The sequence below is a fragment of the Mus caroli genome, chromosome 7, assembly GCF_900094665.2.
Source record: "Mus caroli chromosome 7, CAROLI_EIJ_v1.1, whole genome shotgun sequence".
Classification (NCBI taxonomy): Eukaryota; Metazoa; Chordata; class Mammalia; order Rodentia; family Muridae; genus Mus; species Mus caroli.
In genome coordinates this window covers 16,708,951-16,729,973 of record NC_034576.1, presented here as the reverse complement: position 1 = coordinate 16,729,973, position 21,023 = coordinate 16,708,951, and the positions used below count along the sequence as shown (strand labels likewise).

General features: G+C 40.8%; 1 protein-coding gene across 1 annotated transcript in view; it reads right to left on the bottom strand.

Annotated features, from left to right (window-relative positions):
• Positions 1 to 6,406, bottom strand: part of LOC110298737 (carcinoembryonic antigen-related cell adhesion molecule 5) — a 38,429-nt gene extending 32,023 nt beyond the window's left edge. The window contains exons 1-2 of the mRNA XM_021168152.1: positions 6,148 to 6,406; positions 4,518 to 4,877 (exon numbers count right to left, since the gene is read on the bottom strand). Coding sequence (XP_021023811.1) covers positions 4,518 to 4,877; positions 6,148 to 6,211 — 424 coding nt within the window. The 5' untranslated portion in view covers positions 6,212 to 6,406. The remainder of the gene's footprint in view (positions 1 to 4,517; positions 4,878 to 6,147) is intronic.
• Between the last annotated feature and the right edge of the window lie 14,617 nt (positions 6,407 to 21,023).

Sequence of the window (21,023 nt, the reverse complement as noted above, 5' to 3'; positions counted from 1 at the left end):
AGACAACATGCATGAGCTGGTCCAAGGCCCACTGACACATATACAAAGGAGGACTGCCTGGCCTGTTCTCAGTTGGAGAAGAGTAGCCTAATAATTGAGAGACTTGAGGACCCAGGGAATGGGCAGGCCTTGCAAAGGGAGGGGGTTCAGCATGAATCCTCTTGGAGACAGGGGGGGAAAGGAATGGGATGAGGAACTGTGTGAGGGTGGACCAGGAAGGGGGCAATGACTGGATTGTAAAAAAAAATAAAAGGAATAATAAATATATAATATATTTAATACTTAATATATTTAAAAGATTATTTTTAAAAGAATTGGAGTAATTTGGACCTAAGTTAAATAGTTTAACAAGGGGGTGATAGCCATGCCTTTAATATCAGCAGAGACAAACTGATATCTACAATTTAGTTGTTTTCTAAACTACAGAGTTATAGTGAGCAAGGTGGTGGTGGCACACATGACCCAGGGACAAAACTCAGATACAACTCATTGATATGTTTGCACGCTAGAAAAATCACATACCACATTTATAGACTACTATAAAAACCCTCTAAATGGTTACTAGGAAGTCAGCTAATTTCCAGTTGGAAAAATAAACAAAGAGTATCTTTTGTGACTGCCTGTAAAGTCATCTCCATGCATACAACCCTGACCAATATTGAACCAGATGATACCCTAATTGTGGATATAATATTTATTGGTAAATTTGTGATTAGGTACTCTTTATAAATCATAAAGGAATCTGCCATCATTTTCTGTTGCTTCAATTGCAAACACTTTGCTTATGGAGAATAAATATTCTCTCTTGGAGAAACAAATCTGGAAATTTCATGAGGCGTGGGAAACCTTATAGTAAGTCATTGTCAACCATCGTATGGTCATAAGGTGGCCACTTAAAATGATATATTGGATCTTTTCAAGGACATAGCCCCTGGCAGACTTAGCTATGGAAGGAAATGTATTACAGTAGAACTGGTATGTATCCTAATCCCTTGGTTTTCAGGATATATGGTAGCAAAGGGGTCTGTGCCTTTCTGCAGTGAGAAAATAGCTCACTTGCCTATAGTCCCCATCCCTAAGCCAGTCACCCTTCCCCGAAAAGAGGCACATATTGAACTGTGGGGACCAATGGATTTAAAATCAAAGCTGGCTTTAGGTTAGGAGCATGGCTTTCTTTGTCTTTAAATCCATGCATGCTTGTTAAAGGAAAAATCCAAGATCACTGTTTCATACCAAAAGTGTCACCTGGTATGGTACACAGTAAAACAAAAAATAAGGGACTAAGTTATTTCCATTAATCTCATAATCTTTTGGTTTTCATTTGACTCTCTAAACTTTCCTTGATATATAAATATTATCTCAAAATCTTTAAGAATAAGCATATTGCTTTCTGTTATAGTACTGGTAGTCCTACAGAGTACTAACTAATTTTCAAATTAAGCTTCATCTGACTTCCTGCATGTGTTTTCAGGTTTGAGTCTGAACCAGATATCTAAGAATAAAGTTTCTGTACCTTGGGCATACTTAATAGACTGTGGTTCTCAAAACTTTCTGAGATCTGCTTAATATTCCATTTAAAATATTTAAGTTTGCCAGGCTTGGTGGCGCATGGCTTTAATCCCAGCACTTGGGAGGCAGAGGCAGGCGGATTTCTGAGTTCGAGGCCAGATTGGTCTACAGAGTGAGTTCCAAGACAGCCAGGGCTACACAGAGAAACCTTGTCTCGAAAAACAAAAACAAAAAAAAAATTTAAGTTTTCTACCATTCCTAACAGTAACCTTCGAGTTCCGAGAGAAGATGGTTTGGCCCTTCACTGATGAAGCCACCTAGATTGTTGTAACACTAGCCACTAGACAAAAATGCCCCATGCCTCTTCTGTCAGAAGATTCTTCACAAACAGGTAACACCTTTGGGTTGACTGCTGTGGTCTACCTAGCTAGGATTGCCACTAAGCTGACAATCATCCAAAGATCAGCTTTGAATTAAAAACTGCTCAGGACATTCAAATTCCTGAGTTCATAAAAGACTGACAAGAAAATTTTACAAAACTTTGAACTCAAAAATACTTCATCCTAAGACTATCAAATACAACCAAGCTGGACATCATGGGAAGCTTAGGGAAAAAATACTTCATTGATGTAAATGTTGAGGCCTGCTCCTTTTAACATAACTAGTCATTTTGTATTCAGTCTCCATTTTGCTCATATTGTGAAATTAAGTTCAGATTTTCAGACTCTACTTCCCAAAGTAATTATCCATAGCTGACACTGAAGAATGCTACAAATAAGCCAAGAAGATATGGTTGAATCACGTGTATCTTGACTCAATGTTCTGAAATTCTCCTGTTCACCACCTGTCCTCCACCCTTCTAAACTCACTCAGGACCAATCAGTTTAAAGGATAGCTGGTAATACTTTGCCTAGTTAGCCAAAAATGCTGCACCACTTCACCGCTTGCTTTCAAACTTTTGAACCTGGTTTTTCAAATAAAAAGCCTGCCCTGAGGAGAGACTGGTGCCACAATTAGGTTTTTCCTTCTTCTGGTCCTCAATACGTACTATGCTGTGCATTCAGTAAGCTATGCTTGCTTAACAGAGATTGGTGTATGTATGATTTGTGCATCAATTCCCAGACCATAACAGTAAATAATTTTACTGTATTAGAGTTAAAATATTTTCTTTTAGTTAGAGAAAAAGGTGGAACTGTTGCAAGATATTTGATAATACTGTGAATCCTGAGATTGTGATATTTACTCAAAAAACAAACAAAAACAAAAAACAAAAAACAAAAAACAAAAAAAAACAAAAAAAAAAAAAACTCTTTCTAGTTATGGTCTGGCTCGGCCATACCACACACCTTTAATCCAAGAGCTTTCTGTTTACTGTGTACAAGATTTAAAAAAGTCAACCATAGGCCAAAAGGCAAAGCAACCAGACAGTTTACAGGGACTGAACATAGAAAATAACAGAAAGTAAGAGGGACCCTGGAAAGACAGAGATATGCACAGGAAGAAAAAGGGAGGGACATTCAGTTTGAGTGTTTTCTGAGATGATATAGAGAAGGAGAACTTCCATCTGGGATACTGACTGATAAGGTAAGCTGGATGCTCTCTCTGCCTCTCTGAGCTAGCAGAGTTTCATCCCAGCCTCTGGTTCCTAAGTTAAGTTGAATGTTTGTAATTTGCTTAAAATAGAAAGAAAGTACAGCCCTTGCAAAGGCATACAAAGGTATCTCCCTGATTTCTGTGACCTGACCAGTCCTTTCACTGTGAAACTTCTGCTACATAACAGCCCCCAAGCTCTGTTGTCCTTTCTCCCTTCTAAGCTGAGCCTCCTCACAGGCAGCAGCATCTCTCAGAGTCTCATGAGCTGTGGGTGGGTATGAGTTCAAAACACTGCTCTGCCCACTCTACTATCAGTCCTGCCAGCTGTCCCTCTCCTCATTCTCTCTTTATATTTTACTTCTCCAAACTACACTGTAATCAAAAAGGCTTATGGGTATCCTGGAGCCTTGATAAGACATCAGATTATCTCAGGGCTGAGTTTTGCAGTGACATAGATTTGGTCGGTCAGCACCAAAGAAAGTCATTGTGCTTCCTGTGTGAAACACAAACTTAATTTCACACACAGTCTACCCTGGGATCTCAATGTTCTGTAAAGATGGAATTTCTTTCAGCTGGACGAGGACAGAGATTCCTGAGAAGGCCCCAAAAGGACAAGGTGAGTGATGCATGAGTAAAGGGACAGAACTATTCTCAGTTGAGAATTCTGACCAGATTATGGAGTTTCACACTGTAGGTTTATGCAAATAAGTAACCTGATTACTAGGAACAGGGGATGGGCTACACTCTCCCATGAAGAGTTTCAAGATGATGCTCCCATTTCTTCTATTTGGTGAGCTTTGTGATGGGTCTGCTCATGTACTCCCTGGGCTTTTGTGGATGCTTTGGACATTTGTCTAGATGATTCCCCTTGGCTTCCACATCATTTTTTGTTTTGCTTTGTTTTGTTTTAATTAATTTTTTTCTCTGAAAACCCCCTATTGTTCCTAAAGAAACTACATTAGGGGGATGAGACTTGAATATGATCCCCTGGCAATGTAGGGTTTTTTCCCTGATGCTCATCTTTTTCAGAGGCCCCATTTGCTTTCTCAACCAGACTGAATCCTTGTCCCTTGTGGTCTTTCTCAAGGACGTATTCCTGGTGAGAACCCAGGGAATTTCTCAAAAAGACCCAACATTTTTTGATTAAGGGTCTTTCACAACTATACATTCCTGAAGAGATGATGACATCCTTGACTAATTTCACTCCCACGTGTCTTCCTATCTGCAAGGTGAAGTCAAAAGGATTCTGGTCTATTGCCCTTATTCTACACCATGTGTGTCCTGCAATAAATGTTCAAAGTCCAACACAAAGATACAGTGAAGAAGGAGGTAGGCACAGGCAGGCATGATATTCTTTTGTGTTTCTAGTGAAATGAATCCCACCCAGCACCCAGAGATAACAAATAATTACTTACAGTACACGTTGAGGTATATGGATATTATTGACACAATTTTTGCATGTCTATTTATGATTCGTAGGCTGTAGAATCCTATGTCCTCCTGGGTGACATTGTTGATCTGCAGGGATCCATTGCTGTACAAAGTCTCTCTACCACTGTGTCCAGGCCCCAGCACAGTAACATTAGTGGCCAGTGTATATTGTCCAATTTGAGGGCTCTTAATCCTCATTCCTCTGAACCAGGCTAAGGTTATAAGATTCTCTGTCAGATTGTCGATACGTATGAGAACATTTTCTCCTTCAATCACATGGGGTGGCACTAATTCCATGGTTATTTGTGCAGTGGTAGGCAGCTGCCAGCAAGTTAAAAAGGAGGCTAGACAGGAATAGAGGAAAACAGTCAATATTGAACAGAAGTATTTATCACTTAGCTTAGGTGTGTGGATAGGGGTGTGCCCATCCTCCTTGATTAATGTCAACAATATAACCTCCACTCCTTCAGACCATTTATGTCCTTTCCTCTCTATGAGATTCTTTGATCATGTGCTGCCTGATTCACTGCTAAGTATCCCCACATCCCTCATCATTAAAATCTTATTTGGTGTAAGGGTCAAGGCTTTTCTGGCCTACTCCTCTAGAAGGTCCTCACTTTCTGACCTTTTTCCTATGTTCCCTTTGTGGTTCTAGAGAAACTGTGACCTTAACTCTAAGACAGTCTGATTTCTGATCCACTACATTCAGAGTTTTGTGGGGAGCTACATTGGTCTATCAGTCTGATGTCTTTGGAAGATTCAATTCCTGTAAAAGACCAGAAACCAGTCAAAAACCAAAGGAAGGAAGGGGGAAGAGAAAGAGGGAAAGGAAAAAGAAAGGAATGAAAAGAGGGAGGGATAAATGGAGGGACAGAGGGAGGATAGCAAGGAGGGAAGGAAGGAATGATGGAGGGAGGGAAGGAAGGGAGGGAGGGAGGGAGGGAGGGAGGAAGGAAAGAAGGAAGGAGGGAAGGAAGGAAGGAAGGAAGGAAGGAAGGAAGAAAGGAAGGAAGGAAGGAAGGAAGGAAGGAAGGAAGGGTCAATGGGTTTATCTACATAGGTCCCAGGTTTGGCATTAACAAAAATAATTGTACTCAAGTTTGATTTGATTTTGTTTACATTGTCTTATTGTTGTATATGTGTTTTGTAATGGTATCTGTCTTAGTGTGCACATGCAGCAGTGCTCTGTGGAAGAACATTTCTCATGGTGGGGGCATTTATGGGCACATTTGTCATTTTCAGGGTTCTGCTCCCTCCACTTACCATGTAGGAGTTAGGGAATAAGTTCAGATTGTCACATATAGAAACACTGAGATTTATCCATTTTGCAGAGTCCCACTGTCATGATTGGGAACATCAATCTTCAGATTATGGCAGCCATTATGACTGACTTGTGACTTTTGAATAGTGAGTGGTTGGGGCTTTTTGAATTCCTCATCATCTCTTGTCTCCTGAGAGCTTCTGACTGCTGACCCTCTGTCCCTCAGTGTATCTTCTGCCCTATGGCTGCAAACAAAAACCCTGAGTTTCATCTTGGGGTCCTGCCCTCTTTAGGAGATCCCAGATGGTTACTGAGTTTCCCTATCTCCACACTCAGAAAGTGGGTACACTTACCTGTGAGCAGAAGCCCTTGCAAGTGGGTACACCACTTGCATGGAAGGACAGATGATGCTTCCATTTCTCTTCTAGCTGTGCTGTCCTCCCTCTGGAAAAAAGCTTTAGCTCTAGCACAGCACCCAAGTTCTTCTGTATTTCCTTCTTCTTAGCTGAGTATCTCACAAGACAGGACCACTTTCCAGAATCCAATGGGCTGTGGGTAGTGGGGTCTATGTCTAAGGCACTGCTCTATTCCTTCCACTCTCAGTACTGTCCTGAATCCCTCTCAACTTTTCTCCCTTTATGTTCTACCTGCAAGAAGCACACTGAGCAAAAAAGCAGATAAGCATCCCCATGCCCTCAGAGAATAACAGCTCATCCTAGGGCTGACATCTGCTGAAGCATAGCCTTGAGTCTGTCAGAATCAAAGAGGGAGTCTCCATCCTACCTAAGTGTCCTTTGGACACAGAGACTCAACTGAGAACACAGTCTGCTCTGTGTATTGAGTGCTCTGAGATGATATTCATTCCCAGCAGAAAGGTGACAAAGATGTCTCTGAGGGCCAGAAAGGGACCAGCTGAGTGGTGACTAGGAATGAATAGCAATTATTTATCACCAGTCAAATTCTTGATGCAGGAGAAATGTTCTATAGCAGTTGTGTGAGAAGTTTCTTGTCTTCAGTGTAGGAGAAAAGGTGACATGCATTCTAGAAAGAACTTTATGCTCCATTTTTCCTACAGAGAGTTTCTGTGAAATTTTCCAGATTCATGTGCTATCTGAACTGTGTGTTGGATGAGCCCATGTCCCCAATGGTCTTATTTGGTCGCCTATGTCCATTGTCTAGGTGATTTCTCAGTGGTATCACCCTTATGAGAGAAGCCAGGATGAAGGGGCATTCTAGGTTACTCAGATAGAGAGGTGTTCTCAGGCACAGGAAGTAGCTGGTAGGTCAGAGTAGGGGCTAGAATGAGATCTCTGGGTTAGTAGACTTAGGGATGAAAAACAGTCTACAAGGGAAAGACATGGCTTAAGCACTTTTCTGAGTATTGATTGTGTATCCCAATATTGTCCCCTGGAGATCACTGGGAGAACTACAATCTCATGTCTAGGCATAGAGCAGGCATGGTCAACAAGTCAAATGTGACCTTCCCTGACCCCTTCAACACAGGTGGGATGCAGGGCCTGTCATCCTGCTCACTGTGCTCTGCAGATATCCTAATTCTATCTAGAGTAGGATGTGACTAATAAGGGTTCCAAATTTTTCCTAGATAAACCTGGACTAAAGTTGAAAGTAGTGGTCCTCCAAAGGATGGGCAGTCTCTCAAGGACATGTTTGTCTGCAAATTTTCAAAGGTAAATCCATATACATTTATCTTGATATTCAAAGGCAAAGTCATGGTTCGGGGAGGGGAATCTGATCTGGTATTGGGTGAGGGAAAAGGACTGAAGCCCTTAGGGCCAGCAGAAAGAATGGAAACAGGCAACTTTGGGAAATAGTTTGGGGGCACTCTCCTGAATACACCAGAGACCTGGGAGGTGAGAGACTCTCAGGACTTAAAGGGAGAGATCGTGGATGAAATGCCCAACAGTAGGGAGAGGGAACTTATAAAGCCCACCTCCAGCAGGAAGACAGAACATCAAGTAAGGGATGGGATTGCCAGCCCACAGTCACATCTCTGACCCATAATTGTTCCTGTCTGAAAGAACTGCAGGGATGGAAATGAGAGGGACCTGAGGAAAAGAAGGTCCAGTGATAGGCCCAAGGTGAGATACAGCTCAAGGGAAGGTCCCAAGGCCTGACACTATTACTAAGGATATGGAGCACTAACAAAAAGGGATGTATCATGACTGTCCTCCAAAAGACCCAACAAGTAGCTGAAAGAGTCAGATGCAGATATTTGCACCCATCCAATGGACAAAAGCAGCTGACCCCTGTTGTTGAATTAGGGAAGGCTGAAAGACACTGAGGAGAAGGGCAATCCTGTAGGAGGACTAGCAGTCTCAATTAATCTGGACCCCGGAGATCTCTCAAACACTCGACCACAAAACAGGCAGCATACAGACAGCCCCTCCTCACTCTCTAAGCTCTCTATTACTCTCTAAGCTTTTACCTCTCTTTCTCTAAGCCTTCACCTTTCTTACTCTCTAACTCTCTTTCTCTCTTCCCCTTCACCCTTCTTTCCTCTTGCTCATGTCTGGTCTCTCTCTTTTTTATCTTCTATCTTTCCCCCTGCCTTTCTACCATAAAGTTCTAAAACCATAGACTGTTTCTGTTCATCAAGGCCAGGACTAAAGACACTAGCCTGTGTGGGAACCATCCAGTGCCCCTCTTTTCCCCTGACCTCTTTTTCTTTCCCCTCCAGGACCGAGTGCCACCCCAAGGCCCCTCTGCCATATCCAGCATGGGATGCCAGAGACTGAGAACCTGGTACTGGGGGCTGCCCCTTGTCCACCCCCCACAGTGTGGGATCAGTGGCTTCACAAAGCCAGATGCCCACTGTGGGTGGAGACACTTAATAAGCATCTGGGAGTTCTCCCATATCCACCTGCCCAGATCACAGGAACACTGGCCGGATGCAGGCTCTCTCCCTCCCTCCTCTTCCCCTACACCCACGGTCCTGCAAGAGGGTGGATGGGGGGAAGAAGGGAATGAAATATGGAGTGTAAAAAATAAGTTTTAATAAAAGGAAAAGACATAAGTGTATGGGCTCCCCCTGCATTTTCTGGCCTTACTCTGATATCTAAATCCTTCCCTTTTCTGCCTAGAGGGTTTAGAAGGGTTCTGCTGTTGAGTATAGAGAATATTGATTCAAATGTATGTGTCATACACTCTTACCTATACAGTTTTCTAGGTCTCCTTCTCTTGCTGTGATAAATCCACCCTGAACAAAAGCACTTTGGAAGAGGAAAGGATGCACTTTCCTTTGACATATGAGTCATAGTATTGTACTGAAGGAATTCAAGGCAGAAAACATGCTGCTTGCTGACTCATTCTCTGCTTCACAGTGTGGCTTACCCTTACCTAATTATTTTGTACAAACTAGGACCATCTGCCTATGTATGGTACTGCCCGGAGTGGCCTGGGTCCTCCTGCATCAGTTAGAATAATCCCCCATAGATATGCCCACAATGGAATTTGATAAGACAGTTACTCAGATGAGAAAACTTTTACAGCTGAGACTCAGATAATTTTGGGCTGAGTTAAGTTAATGCTAAGACACTAATGGTTCATGCTAAGACACTAATTCAAACTGTTAAGTCCTACTCCACAGAGAGACTCACCAAAATTCTCCAGATTTCAAGTGAGTGTCCAGCTCTGTCTTCTATGGTCATGACATGTGCTGCTGTCCACTGCCTCCCACAGCTGTATCTTCAGAGCCAAACACATCTCTGGGCATCTATCTTGTTTCACTTTTTCACATTTCCCAGATCCTGTTGTGATGCCCACCACTGACATAGTGAAGAATAAGTGAAACAATACCATCAAAATAGTTTCATTCTGACTCAGGAAAAACCTCCAAGGCATATTCATCAATTGCCTCTTCTGACTCTATTAGAAGTAGATGAAGCCAATAACTACTTGATACAAGAGAAGAGCTGGGAGCATTTGGGGCAAAAGAACATGAGCATCATTTAAAGATCTGGGTGTTCCTTCTGGGTCATGGAGATTATTAAAGCAACTGGAGAAGACAGGAAGGCATAAGTTATTGGCAGAAGGAAACTCTACTTGTCCTTAAGAACAGTCTCTCCCCACCTGGGAAGTTCCTCCCACCTTCAAATTCTAAGTACACTTCAGGGAAGCCCAGTAGAAATCTGAGATGCAAGAAGAGGGGAAAGAAACAGAGCTGTAATCTTATGAGGGAACTGGGATTTGTGTTACAAAAGGAAACAGGCTGGGAATTAGTTTCTCTGTCTATTCATAAATCCAAGACTTCACCCCAACACTCAGTGCTAACACTTCACAGATTCATTTACAAAGACCTTTAATTTTATTCACTGTGGTCTTATCAAGACTAGAGGCATAGTTCCGGACAAGTGATACATAGAATTTTATCTGCTATTTTTAATAGTGATGGTGGGGATAAAGCACTCTTGGAAGTATGATTGATGCACCAAGAGTACTGTGTATAGGGAGGAGGGTGAAAAGCAACATGGCTAGCGAGGTTGATGTTTGTATCTGGATAGAAATGAATATTCAAGAAGGATAAGCGCAGGACATTTGAATCATCTGGAATAAGCAGAATAATGCCACATATTATATCAACAGATAGAAGGGGAATTTATGTTCTACAGAAGCCCATAATATCTCTTTGAGCTATTATCATCTCAGTTAAACGGGTTCCCTGAGCTTAAGGGACAGAAGAGTAGAAAATTTCTAATGTAGCATGCACAAGCCCCTGATCCATCACCAGCATAAACCCAAAACAGACACAGCGTTCACTGAGCATGAATCTGAGATATCCCATGTGTCTCTATCACCATGAGACTTTCAATGCAGAAGTCCTTCCAACCCATTCTAGCTCAATGTTGGGCCAGGCTGAATGTGCTTGGATGACACCACGATTACCTAGCTGGCTTAGGTATCTGCATGGTGAGTCTGTGCAACTCAAGGTGGGACTATTGTTCTGGCCTTCTGTATTTACTCAGTAATAGCCATGATGAAACAGAAATTACTGCTAGCTAACATTCAGGATGAATGGGTCATTTCAAATGACACCCACTCAGTTACAGATTAATGTCAATTGTAACATTGAATAAGTGAGAGTCTAATTGTCCTCTGACAGCTTCAGTCTGTAATCTTCTGAGAGGTTTTGACCATTTATCCTCCACAATTAGGATATATTCTGAGTTTTATGTTCATGCTTTAAGGCACCATCCTCAACATCCCTCCCATGGGGTTAGAATTGTCACTTGTGATGTTAGCCTCAGGNATCAGTGCTGTTCAGACAACAGTGGGACTTCTGAAAAGGCCTCTTTCAACCAGTATTGACCTCTCTAAAACTCACCCCCAATTCATGTCCTTAGAGTATCAAAGATAAGATGACACACAGGCAGATATAGCAGGACCTGAGTGGTGAGAGGTGGTGGGTCTCCTGTGCTTTGTAGGAGGAACAGTCTTTGTGATATGGGAGCTGAGCTGCAAGAACCTGGAATCAAAGCACTTTTGGTTCTTCTGGTTCTTGCAGACCCTCTGCCTGCCTGGCACTATGGAGTGCTGTGTCCCTCCAGATTCACTGATCTCAATTTCTAAGCTGGGTCTAGTGCCTTCCAAGACTTTACTGCTCAAGACTATTCACTATATAAGACATGAAGATTTCACATTAAACTTTCCTAAAAATCACCCACAATATATCCTTGGGACTTGATGTTTATACAGAAATTTCACACATCATACCAAGAGCAGACTTGGAATTAAGCTAACTACTCAGGCTGGATAATAACATGGACCAATCTTCCTAGGTGTTTTAGGGTTGCTGATGTAAAGTACAGGACACCAAATACTAAAGGATGAGTCTCAGAATGATCTAGGATATTGAAGATATGGTTCAGGAGACCATGGAGTTTGCTTTGACTACCTGGCTTGAGAAGTATGCATGATAGGATTTTAAGGTTAGGGTCCATGCCTCATGGGGCTCTGTGTACCTTTCAGTTACTGAGAAACCTGGGGACTCCCTCAGGCAGTGAATCATTTAATCTACTTTGTTTCTCTATGTTCCCTTAAAAGGAAAGGAAGCATAGAATTTGATACAGAAATTGGTCTTAAATATTAATCGTATGTACCTTGTATACCTTAGAGATGTCTTTGTATCCTGGCAACCACAACTTCATTGATTATAGAAACTGCCACTATATTGTGATTCTGATAAGGCTATACAAATGTCTGATTGTTCTCAATAATATTGTGATAACCTCAGTCTTTCTGTGGTTCCTTCAAACTGAGCCTGATTAATTCCTTGACCAGCCATAACAGATAAACTTAAAATAGTAAGCATGGATGCTTATAGTATGGGGGCAGACAGACTTGAAGCAGGACTCTAATGATGTGTCTCATACAGATAAGCATCAAGCAGAGACATTTTGTGAACAGCAGGTGGCTATTTTCATTCTTTTAACCTTTTGTATATATATACTTATTTTGGCTGCATGTATATCTGTGAAACAAAATCATGTCTGGTGCCAAAGAAGCAAGGAAAGGACATTGAATTCCCTGTAACTGGAGTTGTGGATGGTTATAAGCTGCCATGTATATGCTGGGAACTGAACTTGGATCCTTTACAAGAGTATCCAGTCCTCTTAGCCATTCAACTATCATTCCAGCTCTCCTAGATGGATATTTTCAGAAGCAGATCTGACTGGTAGAAGTTAGAGAGCAAGAACTTTCTAGAACTCTGGCTAGAAGAAAGAGGTATGTTTGACAGACCTGGGCTAGGGATATGGAAAACTAATTTTCTCTGTATAAGACCATTGCTATCAATACCTATGATCTAAGGCCAATTCCTGTAATGATTATTTCTTTAAAATGCATAATGAAGTAAAATATGAGGCAGATGCTACTGTTTGAATATAACAAGGTAAGATAAGAGACTGATGCTATTGTGTGCATTCAGTGACTCACTGAGCAGAGAAAGGCATGTATATGGTACAGCATCTACTGGGAGGAACAAAGCAAAGCCCTGTCCATTATGTTCCAGGAGGAGTGATAGTGGCACACCAGATAACACTTAATATCTTGTCTAGTAAATGGGATGGGAGTGCTGGAATTCTGAATAAATTGAACATGGGCTGGTGACTTAGTTCTAGAGTCAACCTTAACCATCCACTTGTTTTCAGTTCCTGGATCAGATGTTCTCTCAAGCTGCCAAAGGCTGAGATTAATATCTCTCTAAAAAAGCTCCTCCCTTCTAAACAGACACCAGAGATGGCCTCCAGGGTGGAGACACTGGATATGTGACTAAGACAGATAGTTTGTGCTTCAAATCTGCCTATGTGAGCCTGATGTGGCCATTGTATCTCTCAGTTTCCTTGTCATGGGACACATAGTTAATGAATATTGCAAGGTCTATAAAATATGGTTCAAATATGAACAGGAACATGACATTTGAACAGGTCACCTGTATAGACCAGCAGTGTCTGTTACTATTTGCCTGCAGGCAAGATTTGTCTAGACTTAAACCCTGAGGTCTGGAGTCATAAGGAGGACTTATGACTGCTGTTCCTCTCATGGGGACCCTGACCATCATGTGAAGTCTTGTAAGACATCATAACAGTTTGCCTAATAGCCTGGACATCTGTGCAGCTGTGCTTTCATGCCAATACTCAGGAAAAAGAGATGCCAGTGACCAATTCTGCCTGTGGCTCTCATGGCAGTTCAATAGCTGGTTCTATAAGCTATGAGATTCAGACTGCTAATAAATCATTCTTCTCTGTTAGCTCTATCAGGTATGTTCCAACCCTACCTATAATCCTCCCACTCACCTGGAGTCAGGAGACAAGGGACAGTGATCTGGAGCCAAGATTTCTAGTGGTCTCCCTTTTAATAAGACTCTATAGTTCCCTCAGCCAGACACTTCCGAAAGCCCAAAGATCTTCTAAGGCCAGATTTATAGTGAGTTCTGTAGTAATAATTTTGGTTTTTTGAAAAACAAAGAAAGGTTTTAAGAATATGTTTTAATGTTGATCCCAGGTATAGGATATGGGGCCGCTTCAGATTGTCCACAGCACCTGTGATGTTCTAGCAGGGGTGTGATTTTGACAGCTGCAAGTAGTTTTGGTAAGTGTATGATGTTTGAAGTTCTGGAGAGTTTTTAGAGGATATACAAATGCTAGAGGACTGATAGAAGGGGCTGGTTGGCTGGATGATGGTTGGATGTGCTTTTCAGTAGTTTATAAAGTGGTCATGATCAAAGAGCTAATAAGAAGAAATTATATAAACTGACAGTGAAGATCAAGATTTCCCACACCTGTAATAAGCAGAACATAGTCTAACAATATAGAAACTCCCTTTCCCCTCTACCTGTCATCTTTCTCTCCTGCCTTTTGTTGAGGGGTTGGAAGGAATAAGAATAAAGAAGAAATAAAGTAGCCAAAAGTTGAGTAACAATGGCCTATTCTAATTCTTTGGCTGAATTTATTCTATACATATCCTCCTCTCAGCAGGGTGAATTCAGATAAAAGATTCTGACATTGTGGTTTGTCTACACTCCACTTGCCCTACACTAAGTACTAAAACCTAATTTTGGTAAAAACTACTGTAGGCACAGTCCAAATATGATGCTCTTATTTGTGCAAAGTGGAAACACCACACTGAGCACCCAGAAATAAAAAAGAACCATGGACTTTATATGATGATTCACATGTGTTTCTTTCATTTGAACCTCAACATTTCAGATTTGTAGGATAAAAACCCCATGTCCATCTGGATGGAGTTCTGAAACAAAAGAAATTCATTGGTGTGCACTGAGTCTCTGACACTGTGTGAAGAACCAAGCACAGTTATATTCCTGGCAATTACAAATTCTGTGAGTCAGTGACTGATAAACATACTTACCTCTTTGTATCAGTAAAAGATTTGAACATACCCTGGCACATCAAGAACAAATAGAACATTCCCCATTGTATGCATTGTACAACAGTGATCCAATAGTGAGTTGAGCACTATGTAGAGGGTACCACTGAAAATGAGGATAGGAGCTGGAGAGATAGCTTAGTGGTTGAAAGGACTTGGGTGCAATTTGCACCACCCACAGAACAGCTTACCACTGACTATAACTCCAGTTTTAGGGAATCTGAGCCCTCTTCCAGGGCCTGCTGGAAACACATGCAATTAGTATACAGAAAAACATACATACAAAACTTGAATATTAAATAATTAGTTAATTAATTAAATACTTAAGTGCTCCTTAAAATTAAATGTAACTTCTGGTCTGAGCAGGTTCCCTGAACAGACTTTGGATGTGAACTCCATAGCCAGTCCCACAAAACCCAGAGGAAGCTCCACTTCCAGGCACTCTAACATACCCAGAATCATAGGATTAGAGGTGAGGAGGACATATCTGTTCCAACACTACCTGGAGTTACTGGGACCAGTAGGATCCAGGGAAATGGGAACCCCCGAACAGTGGCTCGGGTTCCTTCTGGTCTGAGCAGGTGCCCTGAGCAGACTTGGGCACGAACTCTGCAATCAGTCCCACAACACCCAGAGGAAGCTCCACTCCCAAGTGCTCTAACATGCCCAGCATCACAGGATCACAGGATCACAGGATCACAGGAGCTTGGTCACACTAGAATCTCAGGGTCTCAGAGGCAGCTTGATTCCCAGGAACACACCCAGGATCTCAGGATCCTGGGATCATAGGATCACAGTAACAGTTGAACTCTGAGGAGTTCTGATACAACCAGCATCATAGGAAGGACAGGCTCCAGTCAGATATAGTGAGGGCAGGTGGAAATAAAATAATCAGAGAGTGGGAAGCAAACTTAAGAACATAAGCAACAGAATCTAGGTTTACTTGACATCATCAGGACACAATTCTCCCACCACAGCAAATCCTGGATACACTATCACATTGGAAAAGCAAGATTTGGATCTAAAACTCACTTTCCATGATGATGATAGAGAACTTTAAGAAGGACATAAATTACTCCCTTAAGGAAATATAGGGGAGCTAAAGCTGTTCCACAGCCTACTTTGTACATGTCCTGTCAGGAGAGACCTGTTTTCCCCAGGAGTGCCTTCACTCTCGAGCTTAGATGTGAGGTAGCCACTTTCTCTCCAATAACTGTGTGAAGCGGGGCCAGCCAGGAACACAGGGAACACATGAACAATAGAGCAACTAGCTGGTTTAGGATCCTTCCAGTCTACCATCTGCATCCCAGAGCTGAGGGTGATCCAGAGACCACTGTACACAGGTCCCCCCATGAGAGACATGGTCTCCCAGGAGTGCTTTCACTCCCAGGCTCAGAGGTAAGATAGCCACTTTCTCTCCAATAACTGTCTGGAGTGGGGTGGTGAGGAGCACATGGGTTGCAAGAACAGTGAAGCAGCTGGAACATGATCTTTCCAGTCTACATCTGCACTCATAGCCTGGGATGTTCCAAATCCCTCTCTACACAAGTTCTGCTAGAAGAGAGCTGGTCTCAAGGGGTAGTGAGGCAGGCTTAGAGACCCACAGGAAGAACAAGCTCCAGCCAGAGACAAAAAGAACATCTAACACCAGAGATATCCACATGGAAAAAGACAAATGCAAAAATCTTACCAACAGAAACCAAGACTACTCGGCATCATCAGAACCCAGTTCTCCAACCACAGCAATTCCTGGATACCCCAACATACTGGAAAAGCAAGATGTGGATATAAAAATCACACCTCATATTGCTGATAGAGGATCTTAAGAATGACATAAATAGGGGATTATCATCCTGAGTGAGGTAACCCAATCACAAAAGAACACAAATTATATGCACTCACTGATAAGTGGATATTAGCCCAGAAACTTAGAATACCCAAGATACAATTGCAAGACACATGAAACTCAAGAAGAAGAAAGACCAAAGTGTAGATACTTCATTCCTTCTTAGAATGGGGAACAAAATACCAATGGAAGGAGTTACAAAGACAAAGTTCACGGCTGAGACAAAAGGAAGGACCATCCAGAGACTGCCCCACCTGGGGATCCATCCCATAAACAACCACCAAACCCAGACACTATTGCATATGCCAGCAAGATTTAGCTGACAGGACCCTGATATAGCTGTCTCTTGTGAGGCTATGCCAGTATCTGGCAAATACAGAAGTAGATTCCCACAGTCATCTATTGGATGGAACACAGGGCCCCCAATGAAGGAGCTAGAGAAAGTAACCAAGGAGCTAAAGGGGTCTGCAACCCTATTGGAGGAACAATAGGAACTAATCAGTATCCCCCAGAGCTTGTGTCTCTAGTTGTATCTGTAACAGAGGATGGTCTAGTCAACCATCAGTGGGAGGAAAGGCCCTTGGTCTTGCAAAGATTATAAGCTCCAGACAGGGTAATGTCAGGGCCAGGAAGCAGAAGTGGGTGGGCTGGGGAGCAGGGCAGGGGGAGGGTATGGGGGACTTTCGGGGAGGAAACTAGGAAAGGGGATAGCATTTGAAATTTAAATGAAGAAAATATCTAATAAAAATAAAAATAGAATAGAATAAAACCTTTTAAAAACAGGAAGAACATAAATAACTCCCTTAAAGAAATACAAGAAAAAATGGGTAAACAGGTAGAAGGCCTTAAAGAGGAAACACAAAGAGCCTTAAAGAATAACAGGAGAACACAGGTAAACAGGTAGAAGCCCATAAAGAGGAAACACAAAAATCCCTTAAAGAATTATAGGGAAAAAATTAACAGATGAAGGAACTGAACAAAACCATCCAGGATCTAAAAATATAAATAGAAACAAAAAAAGAAATCAAAAGGGGAGACAACTCTGGAGTTATAAAACCTAGGAAAGAGATCAGGAGTCATAGATCACCAACAGAATACAAAAGATAGAATATAGAATTTTAGGGGCAGAAAATACCATAGAAAACATTCAAAAATCTATCAAAGAAAATGAAAAGGGCAAAAAGTTTCTAACCCAAACCATCCAGGAAATCCAGGACACAATGAGAAGACCAAACCTAAGGATAATAGGTATAGAAGAGAGTGAAGATTCCCAACATAAAGGGCCAGTAAATATCTTCAAGAAAATTATAGAAAACTTCCCCAACCTAAAGAAAGAGATGCCCATGAACATACAAGAAGCCTACAGAACACCAAATAGATTGGATCAGAAAGAAATTCCTCCAGTCATGTAATAATCAAAACATCAAATGCACAAAACAAAAAAAAGAATATCAAAATATTAAGGGAAAAATGTTAAGAAACATATAAATGCAGATCTATTAGAATCACACCAGACTTCTGGCCAGAGACTGTGAAAGCCATAAGATCCTGGGCAGATATAATACAGATCCTAAGAGAGCACAAATGTCAGCCCAGGCCACTATACCCAAAAATACTCTCAGTTAACATAGATGGAGGAGCCAAAAACAAACTTATACAATATCTCTCCACAAATCCATCCCTTCAAAGAATAATAAATGTAAAACTCCAACACAAGGAGGGAAACCACTCCCTACAAAAAGCAAGAAAATAATCTTCTTTTAACAAACCCAAAAGAAGATAGCCATAAAAAACATAATTCCAACTCTAACAAGAAAAATAACAGGAAGTAACAATCATTTTACTTAATATCTCTTAAGATCAATAGACTCAATTCTCAAATACAAAGACATAGACTAACAGACTGGATATGTACTCAGTACCCAGGGTTTTACTGCATAGAGGTATAATGTACCTCAGTGACAAATACAGACACTATCTCAGAGTAAGAGTTTAGAAAGCAATTTTCCAAGAAAATGGTCCCAAGAAACAAGCTGGAGTAGCCTCTAATATCGAATGAAATCTAATTTCAAGAAAAAGTTATCAAAAAGGATAAGGAAGGACACTTCATACTGGTCAAAGGAAAAATCTACCAAGATAAACTGTCAGTTCTGAACATATGTGCTCCAAATACAAGGGCACCAACATTCATAAAAGAAACTTTACTAAAGCTCAAAGCACACATCGCACCCCACACAATAATAGTGGGAGACTTCAACACCCTACCCTCAGCAGTGGACAGATCATGTTAACAGAAACTAAACAGTGACACAGTGAAACTAACAGAAATTATAAACCTAAAGGATCTAATAGATATCTATTTGCTTTATCCCAAAGCAAAAGAATATACCTTCTTCTCAGAATCTCATGGTAGACTCACCAAAATTGACCATGTAACTGGTCACAAAACAGGCCTCCACAGATATGAGAAGACTGAAATAATTGGAAGCCCTTATCAGATCACCACAGATTAAGGCTGGTCTTAAATTCCAACAAAAACCACAGAAAACACACATATACATGGAAGATGAACATGCGCTGCTCAATGATAGCTTGGACAAGGAAGAAGCAAAGAAAGAAATTAAAGATTTTATAAAATTTAATGAAAATGAAGACACATTATACAAAAATTTATGGGACACAATGAAAGAAGTGGTAAGATGAAAACTCATAGCTCTAACTGCCTCCAAGAAGAAAATGGAGAGAGCTTACACTAGCAGATTGACAGCACACTTGAAAGCTGTAGAACAAAAAGAAGCATATACACCCAACAGGAGTAGATGGCAGGAAATAATCAAACTCATGGCAGAAGTCAACCAAATGGAAATGAAAAGAACTATACCAGGAGCTGGTTCTATGAGAAAATGGACAAGGTAGATAAACCTTTAGCAAGACTAACTAGAGGGCACAGAGAAAGTATCTTAATTAACAAAATCAGAAATAAAAGGGAAGCTATAACAACAGAAACCATGAAAATTCAAAAAATCATCAGGTACTACTACAAAAGTTTACACTCAACAGGATCAGAAAATCTGGATGAAATGGACAATTTTCTAGACACAAACCAGGTGCCAAAGTTAAAACAGAATCAGATAAGCCTTCTAAACATTTCCAATACCCCTAAAGAAATAGAATCAGCCATTAATAGTCTCCCAACTAAAAAAAAAAAAAAAAAAAAAAAAAAAAAAAAAAAAAAGCCCAGGACCAGATGGGTATAGTGGAGAATTCTATCAGACCTTTAAAGAAGATCTAATACCAATACTCTTCAAACTATTCTGCAAAATAGAAAAAGAAGGAACACTACCCAATTCATTCTAAGAAGCCACAATAACACTTATATCTAAACCACACAGAGAGCAAACAAAGAAAGAGAACTTCAGACCAATGTCCCTTATGAACATTGACGCAAAAATATTTAATAAAATTATTGCAAACTGAATCCAAAAACACATCAAAACAATCATTCATGACAATCAAGTAGACTTCATCCCAGGGATGCAGGGATAGTTCAATATACAGAAATCCATCAACATTATCCATGACATAATAAAACCCAAAGATAAAAACCACATGATCATTTCATTAGATGCTGGTAAAGAATTTGACAAAATTCAACACCCCTTCATGTTAAATGTCTCTGAAAGACAAGGAACTCAAGGCCCATATCTAAACATTGTAAAAGCAATATAAAGAAAATGAGTAGCAAACATCAAACTAAATGGAGAAAAACTTGAAGGAATTCCCCCAAAATTAGGGACCAAATTAGGCTGCCCACTCTCTACCTATCTATTCAATACAGTACTTGAAGTTCTAGCTCGAGGAATTAGACAACAATAGGTCGAAGGGATACAACTTGGAAAGGAAGAAGTCAAAATATCACTATTTGCAGATGATATGATCATATACTTATGTGACACCAAAAATTCTACCAGAGAACTTATAAACACTGATATACAACTTCAGCAAAGGGGCTGGATATAAAATTGAGTTATCAAATAAATCAGGTGCCATCCTCTACTCAAAGGATAAACAGGCTGAGAAAGAAATTAGGGAAGCAACACCCTTCACAAAGATCACAAATAATAGTACATACCATGGTGTGACTCTAACCAAGCAAGGGAAAGATCTGTATGACAAGAATTTCAAGTCTCTGAAGAAAGAAATCAAACATCCCAGAAGATGGAAAGATCTCCCATGATCAAGGTTTGGCAGGATTAATATAATAAAAATGGCCATCTTGTTGAAAGTAATCTACAGATTCAATTCAATCCCCATCAAAATTCCAAATCAATTCTTCATAGAGTTAGAAAGAGCAATTTACAAATTCATTTGGAATAACAAATTACCCAGCATAGGGAAATCTATTCTTAACAATAAAAGAACTTCTGGGGGACAAAGTTTGGAGCTGTGATGAAAGGATGGACCATCTAGAGACTGCCATAT